This window comes from Tachypleus tridentatus, chromosome 2 (assembly GCF_004210375.1).
Source record: "Tachypleus tridentatus isolate NWPU-2018 chromosome 2, ASM421037v1, whole genome shotgun sequence".
Lineage (NCBI taxonomy): Eukaryota > Metazoa > Arthropoda > Merostomata > Xiphosura > Limulidae > Tachypleus > Tachypleus tridentatus.
The window spans coordinates 88,930,503-88,944,692 of NC_134826.1; the positions used below are offsets into that span (position 1 = coordinate 88,930,503).

General features: G+C 33.8%; 1 protein-coding gene across 4 annotated transcripts in view; it reads right to left on the bottom strand.

Moving 5' to 3' along the window:
• LOC143244461 (cAMP-dependent protein kinase regulatory subunit-like) overlaps nt 1-10,702 on the bottom strand; it is a 31,397-nt gene extending 20,695 nt beyond the window's left edge. The window contains exon 1 of one of the 4 annotated variants that reach the window (XM_076489160.1): nt 10,416-10,702. In XM_076489160.1, coding sequence (XP_076345275.1) covers nt 10,416-10,589 — 174 coding nt within the window. In that variant the 5' untranslated portion in view covers nt 10,590-10,702. Of the gene's footprint in view, nt 1-5,227; nt 5,707-10,415 lie in introns of those variants that run through there. The other 3 variants (XM_076489163.1, XM_076489161.1, XM_076489162.1) reach the window with 3 other exon arrangements.
• Nucleotides 10,703-14,190: the final 3,488 nt, after the last annotated feature.

The following is a 14,190-nucleotide window of genomic DNA, read 5'->3' on the forward strand; positions in this document are numbered from 1 at the left end:
ATTAAGGAGCTCTTAATATCACCCCCCTCCACACACACACCCCACCCCCAACTGGTACAACAGTACGTTTGCCGACTTACAACATTAGAAACTGGGTTTCCATACCCGAGGTGGGCAGTGCACAGATTGCCTACTGTGTAGCTTGGTGCTTAACTTCAAACAAACCTGACACCACAAAGAAATTCAAGTGTTATAATATAATGGCTTCACTGTGCCAACTTGGTACAATGTACACTCTGTGCATTTTAATGATTTCTATAGCTCCACTGACTTGTTGTATTGTAAAATAAATACTTGAAACAGTAAGAAAAAGAAAATTCAAACAAACACCTTGGGTAATATATCCATCTCAGTTTTGTTTATGTGGTCTTAAGATCATTTAGATTTCAAAGTTCAAAATCATATGCAATTAAAAGTCGAATGTTTCTTTCATCCATTACTTCTAAATAAAAACTGGCATATTCATAACAAATAAATTTTCAAAAAACATTATGATCTTGCAAAACAAACAGAACCACTTATAGTATGTATATGAGAGTAGGTCACACCAGTCATACTGTAAGTAAAACTGACAGTCACCTCCTGCTATGTGTCATATACTTCCCTATAGCTTATTACTAAATATAAATCTAACAGCATAACTATTTTATACTTATATATGCCACTAGATGGTGCTGCCAGGTAACAAGTTATTCCATAAATTTCTTAATCTAATAACATAAGAATTTTATACTTGAATGACACCACTAGATGGGACTGCAGGGTAAGAGGTTATTTAATTCTCACAGTATAAAGCCTTAAGCTTGGCATGTACCACAAGATGGGGCTGGAATTTATCTAAATCTCACAGTATAACTGCTATATACTTGACATTTAACACTAGGTCAGAAAATGGATGAATGATTTCTGAAACATGTCACTAGTTGTATAATTAGTAGTCAATTAATGTGGAGAAATATTGTGGAACACATAAAACACATAACTAACTACCAAGTGATTAATACTAAACTTTATCAAACAAGTACAGGTTGATAATCCATATAAGGTACATGATTGATTATTTTACAGGTACCTGTTACGATATAAAAGATGTACCACTAACAATAAGTGCAAGTTAAAGACATACATACTACTGTATATAAGTACTTAAGACATACATTACTATACAAGATATATATCACTATATACAAGTACTTATTAAAATACATACCACCAAACACAAGTACTTGCTTGGATAGATATTAGAAAAAACAACAACAAAAAAACAATTTCTAATTACTGTTTTGGTGTTGGACTCCTAAACAAACAAAACACGAATATACTGGCCAAGAACGTCATGAAACATGATTCCAGTTACATTCTGTATTCTCTTACAATCTCTTAAATCACTTCATATACCAAACCTACATAATGAATGTGAAAATAACGTTTAGGTCTGTATTTACCTGCCAAATATTATTGCTAAATTGGCATCTGTTTGCAATCATCTATGACAAAAGTTAACATATTACGGTTCCATCTGTGGCATATTGTTATAACGTATATAATTCTTATATATTGTATTACTTACGCATTACACTTTTGTTTGTAACCATTATCAAATTTGGTCTTTATCTGATATAATTTTATCGTTATGTGTGTTTTCTTATAGTACACCGAGGGAATCGAGCCCCTGATTTTAGTGTTGTAAAATCCGTAAACTTACCGCTGTACCAGAGGGAGACTTATCGTTACGTATCTTTATGTGCCTTATTTGTGCAGTTAGGCCAATACATGGGTTTTCCCGTAAATTTCTGTCAATGGCGTCAAACAAAAACCAAAGGGTATATATAAATAACTTATAATTTTAAAACGAAACAACGGCTAGGTAAGGAATACAATGCACTGGAAGAAAGTTTCATGGAAATAGCTCCGTTGCAAAAACAAAACTACAATGCATTGTTAATATTCAAATAATTTAGTTTTGCAAATATTATAACACAAAACGTCTATGCAGTTTTGGTATGCAAACACATTATGCTAACAGAAAAGCAAACTGTCGAACATCGATTTATAACCAACTTTAAAATCTTCATTATGCCTATAAATCTTTATTTGTTTAATTTACTCTAAATGAAATAGATTACCACATGTAGGACTTATGATCAATTATCGATATATAATATAACCTAAACCTTCTATTATCTTCGTCCTGCTAGGGTGTTGCAATCAGGTTCGTTTGTGTGGGTATGTCTGTATTTCCGCACGCACATCTCGAAATCTGTTAAATCGATGTATAGGAAAATTTTACACAAGGTAGGAAGTGCGTACAGAGCAGTCCTCCCATGATTTGCTCTGGATACAAACCCGAATCACCTTGAAACACTTTTTATAATTTTATAGTTTTGGGTTAATAACTCTATGATATTAACTTAAACGATGGTTATTTGCGCTAGCCGTCCCTAATTTAGCTGTGTAAGACCACCCACCGCCAACTATTGAGCTACTATTTTACCAACGAATAGTGGGATTGACCGTAATATTATAACGTCCCCACGGCTGAAAGGGTGAGCATGTTTAGTGCGACGGGGATTCGAACCCGTGACCCTCAGATTACGAGTCCAGCGCTTTAACCACCTGGTCATGCCGGGCTGTATAGTGTTATCTGATTTGTTCCAAATTTCGTGATTACGTTAACTCTGAAACCCATCACACAAAAAATTATTTGATTTTATCAGTTGTCGAAGGCGAAATAATACGTTACAAAATTAAAAAAGGCATGCAACCTTGAAAAGGTGCGGCGAGACAAGAGTAGGTAATCTTTAAGCTTAACGCCAAATAAACAAATAGTAACTTTGTGTTTAAAAAATACAACAATTTCTGTATTCAATGTGTCAACATTCTTCTTTGCTGAGATGGTAGAGAAAAGTGACCCACTTCCTTGCAGGCCAACTTCCTTGTTACCAGCTCGGTGGACTTGTTCGGGTACACTACAGCAAGTTGAGATTAAATTTCAAATCGCAAAAATACTACGAGTACATAGGACGAAGACACGCACAAACATTCTCAATTTTTATATATGCAAAAACGGCTCGTTTGGGTTGAGAAAATATTTTACGTAGAAGAGCGAACAACGTTTTGACCTTCTTCGGTCATCGTCAGGTTCACAAAGAAAGAAAGAGGTAACGTTTTTGCATACATATTTCTCTACAAGTGGATTTTCTCTACATCACTGATTCTTAATTTTTAGTATTAAAAGTCATAATAGTACCATTGTAATCAGGTCTACTTTAAGAAAACTATGATATTAAATTATGTAAACACTTAAGGATTACTACATTATTAAACTAAATAAGATTTTTTAATATCAATGTTAATATATTTGCTGCCCACTAAAAGCTGGTGACACAATTTTAAAATCTGTTTTAACTTATTATGCTTACATAATTACTTGAAGTCTCACGTACCGTTAAACGCTGTCACTACAAGGACAGGACATGTTAATATATTCAATTCCGATGCTTACGATCAGCACAGTTTACAATTTCTCAATGCAAATTAATATCTTCATGCTAAGTTCACAAACACCTAACTACTTCCCTAATTCTTACAGCATGAACACACAAATAATATTCTAACTGAACAAGAATAATTATTATGTGGATATAACGTTTGTAGTTAATAGTTTCTTTTCGAATTTAACTAAAATCACAATCCACCAAACTTTAGTCTCTTTCAAAATATTATTTCAGAAAAAAAACAACAAATAAATGTGGTATTCAACATAGAAATTTAAACGGTTGTAAATGTGTGAAATTAGATTCTGTGAGAATCGTCCAACCAAGACATTTTTGTTTTCTTGTGAAAATTCGAGTCTGCAGTTCTTGGCATCTTAATTAATTTCCCCGGGAATTTGTGAATATGTTGTTTTTATTTTGTTAGTACAAAGGGCTGTCTGAACTCTGTCCACCGTAAGATAACAACTCCGGATTTTGGTGTTAAAGACTGTAGAGTTACCTTTTACCCACTAAAGGCTTTCATGGAAGTAATTTAAAATAACAATTTCACCTGAAAATAATTAGTTGAAATGGTAGAAGACTTTAAAAAACAAATAAACAGTAAATACGATTTATAATATTTCGTCATAACGCCAGCGGACTGTCGAGAGAGATTACATTAATAATGACTGCGATAGAAATACATTAAAGCTCTAGAAACCAATATCGAAACATATTATATACCGGTTACGGTATAATTTTAGTCATACTCCCAGTGGCACAACGGTACGTCTGCGGGCTTATGGCGCTATAAATCAGGTTTCGATGCCCGTGGTGGGCATAGCATAGACAGTCTTTTGCGTAGCTTTACGCTTTACGACAAACAAATAATTTTAGTTCTTGTTGTCGGGTGTGAAACATTACATTTTATGTTTAGTGGTCGGTAAAGAATATGGAACCGGATTCTCCCCTCTGTGTAAAATACACGGGAACCAGGGTTCTGTTCAGGTAGTAAAAAATAAAATAAAAATATTAATTGATCACAAATATTAACCTATAAAGTACATCATAAACAGTTAAATGTTCCACACAGATTTCCTGTCTTCAGATTTACAGATTTATGTTAATTAATATTTTATCATGCAGACCAAGAGACTACATAAACAAGTAATCTGTTGTCATATGTTTCAAACTGTCTTTAAATAATCAAATTAACTATTAGTAGCCGGGTTACGTCGAGTAAATTAAAACATGAGGGTATTCAATCTGCTCATAAATTTAAATTATTGGTGTGGATTTTTGTTCAATAGGCATTAATGGTGAATGATTTGTGAGGACCGGGTAGCCTCCTATCGCCATCTTTATACTTAACAACGTCTTTCTTTTAACGCTAGTTTCTCAACGTTAGGTCCAAAATCGTTATATCAATGAACTGAAACAATTATATACTTTTGCATCTAAGGTAAGGTTCCAGGAAATAATAATAATACCTAGGAATTAAATATGATTCTTAAACGTGTTATTGTGACATACATCGATTTTGTGAGTTGTTTGTATGAACTGAAAAAAAAAGAAACGAAGAATGGCGTGTATTCTTTGTGGTAGCTTTTCACACACGATGCTCTCAGTATCAAATTATTTTCGTGATTTGCTTAATGATATTGCACGGTTATTTTTAATAATACCATAATAAAATAAGTACGTGAATATTATCCACTATAACAGAGTTGCCCCTTTTACGCCCTATTTACCTGTTGTAGCTGTCCGCTCGGACTTCTTCCTACTGAGCCCTGATCTTCGTCACCAAGGAAAACTCGTTTCCTAGCAAACCGTGCACCCATTGGTTTGCTCAACCTGCCTGAGAAACCTTTACTGCTGTATTTCGCGTGAAACTATCTCGTGTATTACCTTGATATCCTAAGATAATACACAGAAAAAAAAATTAATAAAAGCACGATAAGTTCTAACAACCACCAATGTTCGCCACTTTAGCGAGACGCGATAAATAAAACGTCTAAACATCGCTGTAATACTGGTAATTTGTAGAACCTGGCTATCATCATGTAATCTTGCGCCACACTGCACATACCTGGCTAATAAATCACTGATCAGTAATCACTAATTTATAACTAACTAAAGAAAACACTGACGACTTCGACACGTCTACTTTATCTGTAACTTGACAGCAGTGGTTCCGAGTGTGTTTTGGAAGAACTGGAAAACGGATCAATAAAAAGACGTAGCCAGTCAGCTAAGCTTGGCTGGGAGGCGTACGAATTTTTGGTGAAATATACGGCACGTGGCTCACCAGCAAAAATCTTGGAGTGCATTTTTGTAAGCCTCTCCGTAATCACTTAGAATTCTAAATTTATATATTAAGCTTTCTTGCCTTTCTAGCCCCGGGTGTTTCACTTATAAGTATTTTTGCTGTTTATAATAAGATGGTTTGTTAACACACACAAATATATACATAAAAAGTTATAAATAAAATCAATATGTTTTATACCTTCTCTTATGGTTAGCTGTTATTTTGTGCGCCACTCATGTCACACTATTTACAAAATCATCTAAACGTAAGGTTTACACACTGATTTACCACGAGACTTAAAGGTTCTGAAGGGGAGATCACTCGCAATATGTTGGCTGACAAATCTTATTACTATAATTTGTTGTTTTGCTTCTTTTGACGGAGAAAACATCTTGCTTTTCTATTTTGTGTAACAACTGTGTATTCTACAACTGTTCGTATTATGTTTTTATTAACACTCCTACGAAAAAAATATTTACATCCACTAAAGTGATTTTGGGGCCTATCAGGCCCCATATATTTTTCCAATAGAAACACAGTGATTTAGCAACATTCATTACAAACAACTTTAGAATGGCTCTGACAAACATTTTTTTTACAATTTGAGCAAACAATTTTCGACTGTCTATCTTTTGAACTGCCGCACAAATGGCATCGTCCTCTTTTTGCCATCTTTGCAGGCGGTTCACATGAGGTTGTTTTGTCATTATCTTTGCAGTAAATTTCTTTGATTTCAAGCACCAATTGCCGTATAAATTCTCTCCTGGCTCTTGATTTATGTTGACGAAGAAATTCTGGATGTTTTGTCGAGTATAGAACGAAAGCATTGTACGCAGCAAGATCTAGAATGTTATAGAATATGCAGACTGACCAGCGCTTTGATCGCCTCTTTGTTGTATAATATCTCACCAGTTGATCGAGAGTGTCGACACCTGCCTTCGTTGCATTGTAAAGATTGACGATTTCGGGCTTTCCATTCTCTTCTACTTCACCAGACTGATGCTGAGAACTCAGTAGTAGCACATATTTTCCTGGTTTGTCTGAGTGCCTGAGAAGAGTGATGTCGTCATGGTAGAAAAACCTTGGTGATAACTCTCTAGATTTTGCATTTATTTCAGGAGGCAGGAAGGTTCTTGATTTCCGTATGGTTCCAACAAGTCCTGTTCTTTTTGTTCGTAGGTACTTGGCAAGTGTCATTGTTGTGAAGAAATTATCTGTCGTTATTGTCCTTCCTTTTCCAAGAAATGGCTGACTCAGTTCTCTGACTATTCTTTCTCCTTGATTTGTTTCTGTCGTATTTCCAACCTTTCCAGTATAAATTTGAGCGTTGAGGAGGTAACTTGTCTTTGCATCTGTTAGGCACCAAATCTTTATTTTGTATTTGCCTGGCTTTGTCGGAATGTATGTTCTGAAGCCAACTTTTCCTTTGAAGTTACATAGTTGTTCATCCACTGTCAGGTATTCGCTTGGGTTGTAACTGTTTTTGCAATTTTCAATGAAACAATTCCAGACTCCAGAGATGGCGGCATCTTTGATTTCTCTATTTCTTTGAGAGTGGATGTCAAATCTGATTTTGAACACATTTTTTTGAATTTGTCTTGTGTAATCAGTTTTCGCAAAAATGGCAAACCGAATTCGGTTGAAAACATTTCGTCTATCGATGCATTTTTGGATTTGCTTATTCCAAGGAAAAGATTAGCTGCGATCCATTTCCAGAAGTCTTCTTCAAAAATTGGTTCTTTCATGACGGTGTTTGTCGAGTGAATGATCTGTTCCATCATATTATCAGAAATGAAAATTTTGAATGTTTCGAATGGTGTAGAGACTCTTGGAGCAGCTTGCCTTGTAATGCCTGGATTCCTATTGAATATATTGAGAGCTGCGGTTCTCCTGTTGATCCTTGAAGGTATTGTTGAATAACTAAAATTCTTATCTTTGGACAAAAGTTCGTACACTGGCATCGTAGTAAGATATTCTTGATTACTTTCTTCACTTTTAGAAGGGTACGGCGCGATTTGTTCATTTTCGGCTTCAGAAGGATAATCATCACAACTTTCAGAGTAGTCTTCGACATTATCATGTTCACTTTCATCGTCGAATGGTTTTGTCAGTAAATGTACAGCTTCATCAAGAGATATCATTTTTGACACGGTTTGAAGATTTCAGCTCCTATACATATAGGATTTGTGGATTCTTCTAGAATATTCTAGATTATTCTAAATACTTCTGTAAAGTTTCTAGAATGTTCTAGAACAGGCGTGGGCAAACTAGGCAATAATCAGGACCGTCTAAAATTATTGTTGGAGTAGAGTCATTATCCTAAATATCCATCTTTTGAAAAGAAGTTGTAAAATTAATATATTTTTTACTATAATTTGCTTTTCTCGGTTGCCCAGGCCTGTTCTAGAATTATTCAGGAAATAAATAAAGTCATTTTTATGTTTTTTGATCTGGGGCCTAATAGGCCCCAAAATACCCTTAGTGGATGTTTTAAAAAAAATTTTAAATATTATTTCGCAAATGTCTAAAAAGTCAAAATATTATTGCTCCTTCAAATATAAAGGGATAGGGTCAGTTAATGGCAATTTCATTTAAATACAAAATTATTAGCCTCATATTAATAACCTTTCAAGTTGCTCTGGGGCCTATTAGGCCCCAATTTTCGTAGGAGTGTTAACAGGGCCTAGACGAATGAGTTGCCACCAGAAAATATATAAAGTAAATAAAAACCGCGCACACGTTTATTACAGTAATATACATAACTTTACATGATAATGCAGCATTCTGATAAATGAAACATTTTAAATATGAACTAGTTAATCCGATATGTATATTTCATGAGTGTATTTAAACAGGCAAAATAATTTTGAACGGTTATGAACGTGATAATTTCAATTTTATGACGCCCCCTACAAAAAATACAACGATAAGCTGATAAACTACCAACGTGGACAACAGAGGGCTGATACGTTATGTAGCTTTAGGCTAAAATAAACAATCAATAATCCTATTACACGAAAATACCAGTCCATTTGATTCAGGGCCCGGCACGGCCAAGTGTGTTAAGGCGTTCGACTCCTAATCCGAGGGTCGCGGGTTCGAATCCCGGTCACACCAAACATGGTCGCCCTTTCAGCCGTTATAATGTAACGATCAATACCACTATTCGTTGGTAAAAGAGTAACCCAAGAGTTGGCGGTGGGTGGTGATGACTAGCTGCCTTCCCTCTAGTCTTACACTGCTAAAGTATGGGCGGCTAGCGCAGATAGCCCTGGAGTAGCTTTGCGCGAAATTCAAAATAACCATTTGATTTAAATATGTAGTACTACCATTAACAACTACCGTAGCAGTTTTACACGTAACTGAAGGAGACAATAATCATATAGTTAATACTTATTTATGTAAATAAACCTACCTTTTGTAGCTCGTTGTCTTTCGGTAACTAGTACATATAACTCTTTCAAGCAAACAGGTTGATAATAACAATAAATTACAAATCGATAACCTATAATAACAGTAACTACTGTTATCCTTCCAAATTTATTTGCTATGTCCAGAACTGCTAAATAAATCTAAAAACTATAAATATTATTGATCAACGATCAACTATATACAATTTCGCTGACTTGCTTCAGTGGAAAGTTTAGTTAGTTACAATATCTATTAAGTGCAGTTTAAAAATTACCTTTTTTTTTTCATCCCAACGGCTTCTAACGCTAAAAACGGTTTTAATACTCGAGGTGAACACAACACAAATGGCTCATTATGTAGATTTGTGTTTAACAACAAAATCATTCGTTTTTTAATGGAAAAATTAAACTTATACAGTTGTAAAAATAATTTATTTTAATTTTCAAACTTATATGAAAAAGTTATATATGATTAAAAAAACAACAACAACAAATTACTAATATGATACTCACCGTAAAATTATTCCATCGATTTTTATGTATTGTATTGTAATTTAACATGCAGAAATATCATAGTCTGGAAGATTTGCTAAACATTGTTTTTATAAATTCACGTAGCAACAATATAATATTCTAAAGTAAGGCAGTTGTGTTTATAGTGCAGATATCTTGATGATAATACGAATAGAAGTAAATATATAATTGGTGTATAAACCCATAATCTTAATATTGATAGTTTGCACCCACAAAAATGTTTTCTACAATTCATTAAAAGACTTGTACATATTTTTTTTCCAAAATGTATAATTTGCCAAGAAAAGCGGTATTCGTTGTTTATGTATTACGTAATAAAGTGTAATACCTATTTTAAATTCAAATATTAAAATCATAAAGTAAACGCTTTTCGGTTTTAGTATACGGACTAAATAGTAAAGTCATATCATTATTATATTGATACTTTAACTGCATATATTTTTCCTATTAAACCAAAATTAAAGGTACGTTTTTAAAAAAGGGTGTGTTAAACTGTAACTAACCTCTTATATGGTACCTTGATTTTAATTTAAATAAATATACATTTATTTAAATTTTGGAACTAAGTTCGTACACGTTAAGCCTAACACAAAAGCCTTGCACTTAAAAGTACGATGACATTGATAAACTGATGAGATTATCCTACAACTTTACAAGATAAAATTGCTGTTCATTGAGCAAGCTTACCCGTTCTAAATTTTGAAAATAGTTCTTGAAAAATGAGATGGGGTTGTCAGGCCTGTTAATACATAGTTGTATAATGCAATCTTTGAGAATTTGTTGGATATTATGTCTTTGAACATAGATCTCACATTCTCTCAAATTACCTTCTTCGTCCCTGTTAGACGCCATGTTTTCCATCCACACATCCGCATATTTTCGTGACGTACTTCTTAGATGTTACATGTTTACATTTTGAACTTAGCTATCACGTATTTTGAAGATCAATTGACCGAATGATGATCATCATGTATACGTGTTTATCATTCCTGTATTTGTATTAAAAAATTACAAGAAATAAACGCACACGTTTTAGTATTTTCTTTATCATGGTTTTATTTATATTCCATTTATCTTTTTCTTTCATATAATGATTGTAAATCACTTGTAATTATTAAGAAAAAATAAATACATGATATCCTTTGCTTTAAAATCACTGATATTTAGTCAAACAAACCAATCGAATTTCTATTTCCGGAAATATAATCAACTGATAAAAACTTGTATTTATTGATAATGACAACATTGTTCAGTAGATGGCGCAGTGACAAAAATACATGATCTTGTTAGCACAGTTATTAGTATTTGAAAATTATTGATATTAAAGATATTATTCGAAAAGTATCAATGTCTTCAGAAGATAGATTCATATGTGAATATTATTAACAGTACAGAATTTAAAATTCTTTAATTAAATGAGAAATAAGCTAATTAATATCAAGTATAAAGGTCAACAGCTTAGAAAACCTTTTTGATACCACCAAATATCACATATTTTATTCTGAGATATTATAAAGAGATAAATTACACTTTCGTGATACTACTAATAATTACGGAATAATTATCCATGATTTTGTAGTTATAACGAATAATATAAATGTCTAGACTACTTTTTGTTATAATCAAGGGAAGCAAATACGGTATTTAAATACATCGAAAAAACTTTACACGAATGGAAGTGAGCTAAGTAATATATGCACTGTCTAATGAATTAATTAAAATAAATAATTGCGATTGGATGAACATATAGGTGTGAATTTATCAAGCTACGACAATGTTTCAATCATTCACGAGTAATACCGAGATTTACAAAGCGTTGGTGATCGGTCCGAAAAATACAATTTTATTGTTGCTTGGACAATATCTTAAAAATAAATCATTCAAATATTCACCGATTAACCACTTTAATTTCGAATCCCATGAGATATCAGGTTGGACCGCTTTTTTGTTACGATGATAAGCTGGACTCAACAAGGTGCCGGTTACGTTTGAAATTGTAGCCTATTCGTTTAGGCATAGTATCAGCACAGGATTATGATACGTTCAAGTTCATCCCAAGCTGCTCATCGGGGTTGATATTTGACGATTTTGTGTACTAGAATAAATAACTGAAGAGAAAATCATGTTCTTCGAGCTCATTCTAGATAAAGACAGCGTGTTTGCATACATGGTTACTATAAATAATTTTATCTTTGAAAAAGAAGAAAACTTGTTCACCAGAATGTAAATGTAGCATTGTGGCATGGACCAGCTTTGTGCTTTTCTGAGACAACAGGTGTGCTGCCTAGGTCACACTGAAGCATGGACTTATATAGGCTCCCTCGTTGTGCCCTTGGCGTTTCAGATATTTGAGCCTTATATTGGCTAAGTGTCAATTGAAGAAAATTTTATACTGTAATAACATATTCCCATGGGTGTTGCTAAACAGTTTTCTCTCTAACATTTAAGGATGTGTTTAAAGACGATCCGGACCGTTTCTGAAAGCATTTCAAGCAGGTCACTTTTGGAATGGCTGAATTCAGGAGAGATAAACAACTCTAGGACTGAGATACAGTCTCGGAAGAGTTTCACTATCACTTACAGCCAGTGGAAGACATGTTAAAAAATCGAAAGAGTGATTCCACTACGAGCTTTGGCACTTACACAGACAAACTGTACCATTTACATGAGAAGACATACACTAAAACCTCTTATGCAGATTGTGAGGATACTAGACAAGTTGAGACTGTGCTGTTTTATATCAAACTGACTTAGCTGGTGAGTTCTCATGCTAAGGGTATTTATCTGGTTGTGTGTGATTGGTCAGTCAGATGAAGAAGCGCATAGTGAGGAGGAATAAGATAGCTGATGGCTGGCTGAATCTCTGACCCATTGGTTAATGTGGCTGGGGTTAACAGCCAATACCAGAAGCTAGGACAGTTATTGATTGCAATATCAATGACTGAAAAGAATTGGTTTCCCTTTTTTCAAGCTATTGTATGGCATTTTATACTGAAATGTATAATCTACATTGTGCAATCAACATTTGATTACTGTAATGTTAGGAAGGTTTGTTGATTGCAAGGTTAACAGGACTAAAAAAAGTATTGTGCCTCTTACTTTCCAAGTTATAAAGCAGAGTTTCACTGAGAGATATCTGAAAGATACGAGATAATAGCTTCTCGGTTGCTTCATATTTAGGATAGTGCTAGTAGATGCAATACCTAGAGCATCAACAGTTCCTATAGCTGTATTTCAGGGCAACTGGTATAGATATTAACACTTTTACTGATGAAGCAGAGAACAACGTTTCGACCTTCTTACGTCATCTACCCATACTGGCCATCCTGAGATACACAAGTCATTCCTATGGCTGGGGATGGATGGGTACTTACGAGTTTAAAAAGTTAGATGAAAGGGCACTGCAACCCTAAATTACTGATCTATGAAGCATTTTTCTAAGACAAAATGCTCATCAAACATTTCACAACAGTAAATCACACTATCTAGCTGAGTAGTAAATTTCTTTGGATGAAACTACACAGTACTCTTTAGATATATCTAATGTACACAAGTGTATATATTTATTATTATTTCATATGGAGTGATAAAGTTTTGTTCTTTCTTGTTACACAATATGAAGCAAGTAGTTAATAATTTAAGTATTCATTTCTCTGCGATTCCATTTGTAATGAGATAATTGACTAGCAAATGACAATACTGTGGCAGTTCAACTACTGACGTTTGTGGTCATCTAAGGTAATAAATCTGTTTCACTACAAAATATTGCATTAGCCCATGTTGGGTCTGAGAGTGTGTTGATACTTACTATAGTGACAGCACAAATATTAAAAATTTTTTAGCCAAAACATCTTATTTTGGCTGAAGTCTACCACTGATTATTTATTTCATCATACTAAGAAATGTGTCAAGTTTGGTTCATAAATGGCTGCACGTTATGGAACTACAGCTATTTAAACATAACCAGTGGTGGTACCTCTTACACTGGCACATTAGGCAAAGGCAAAGTATCTAATACTATTAGTATATATAATTATACATAACACTGTTACACATTTACATGGCAATACACAGGTATAAATATGTATATATGGTGTTGCATACGTATATGAATGTTGCATAGTCATTCATGGGAGTTGTTTGACACAAATGAATCAACCACACAGTGAACCCAATTCTAAGACAACACATGAATGTTATGAATTTGAAACATTAAATAAACTGATATCACTGATATATGGAGAATCACATAAAAGGTTCTTTGGACACAACACTTCCAGTAATCCTAGTTATAGAATATTTTTAGTTTTAATATTCATCAGATGGTGGATGTTTGTTGAACAGACTAAGAGTACTAAATGAGCTCAGATTTGAGGGAAAACACAGTTTGACCTGATGTTTTTTGACAATAGTAATGATGAATATTTTCAGTTGGACTGAATCAAATATTCATGAACACATG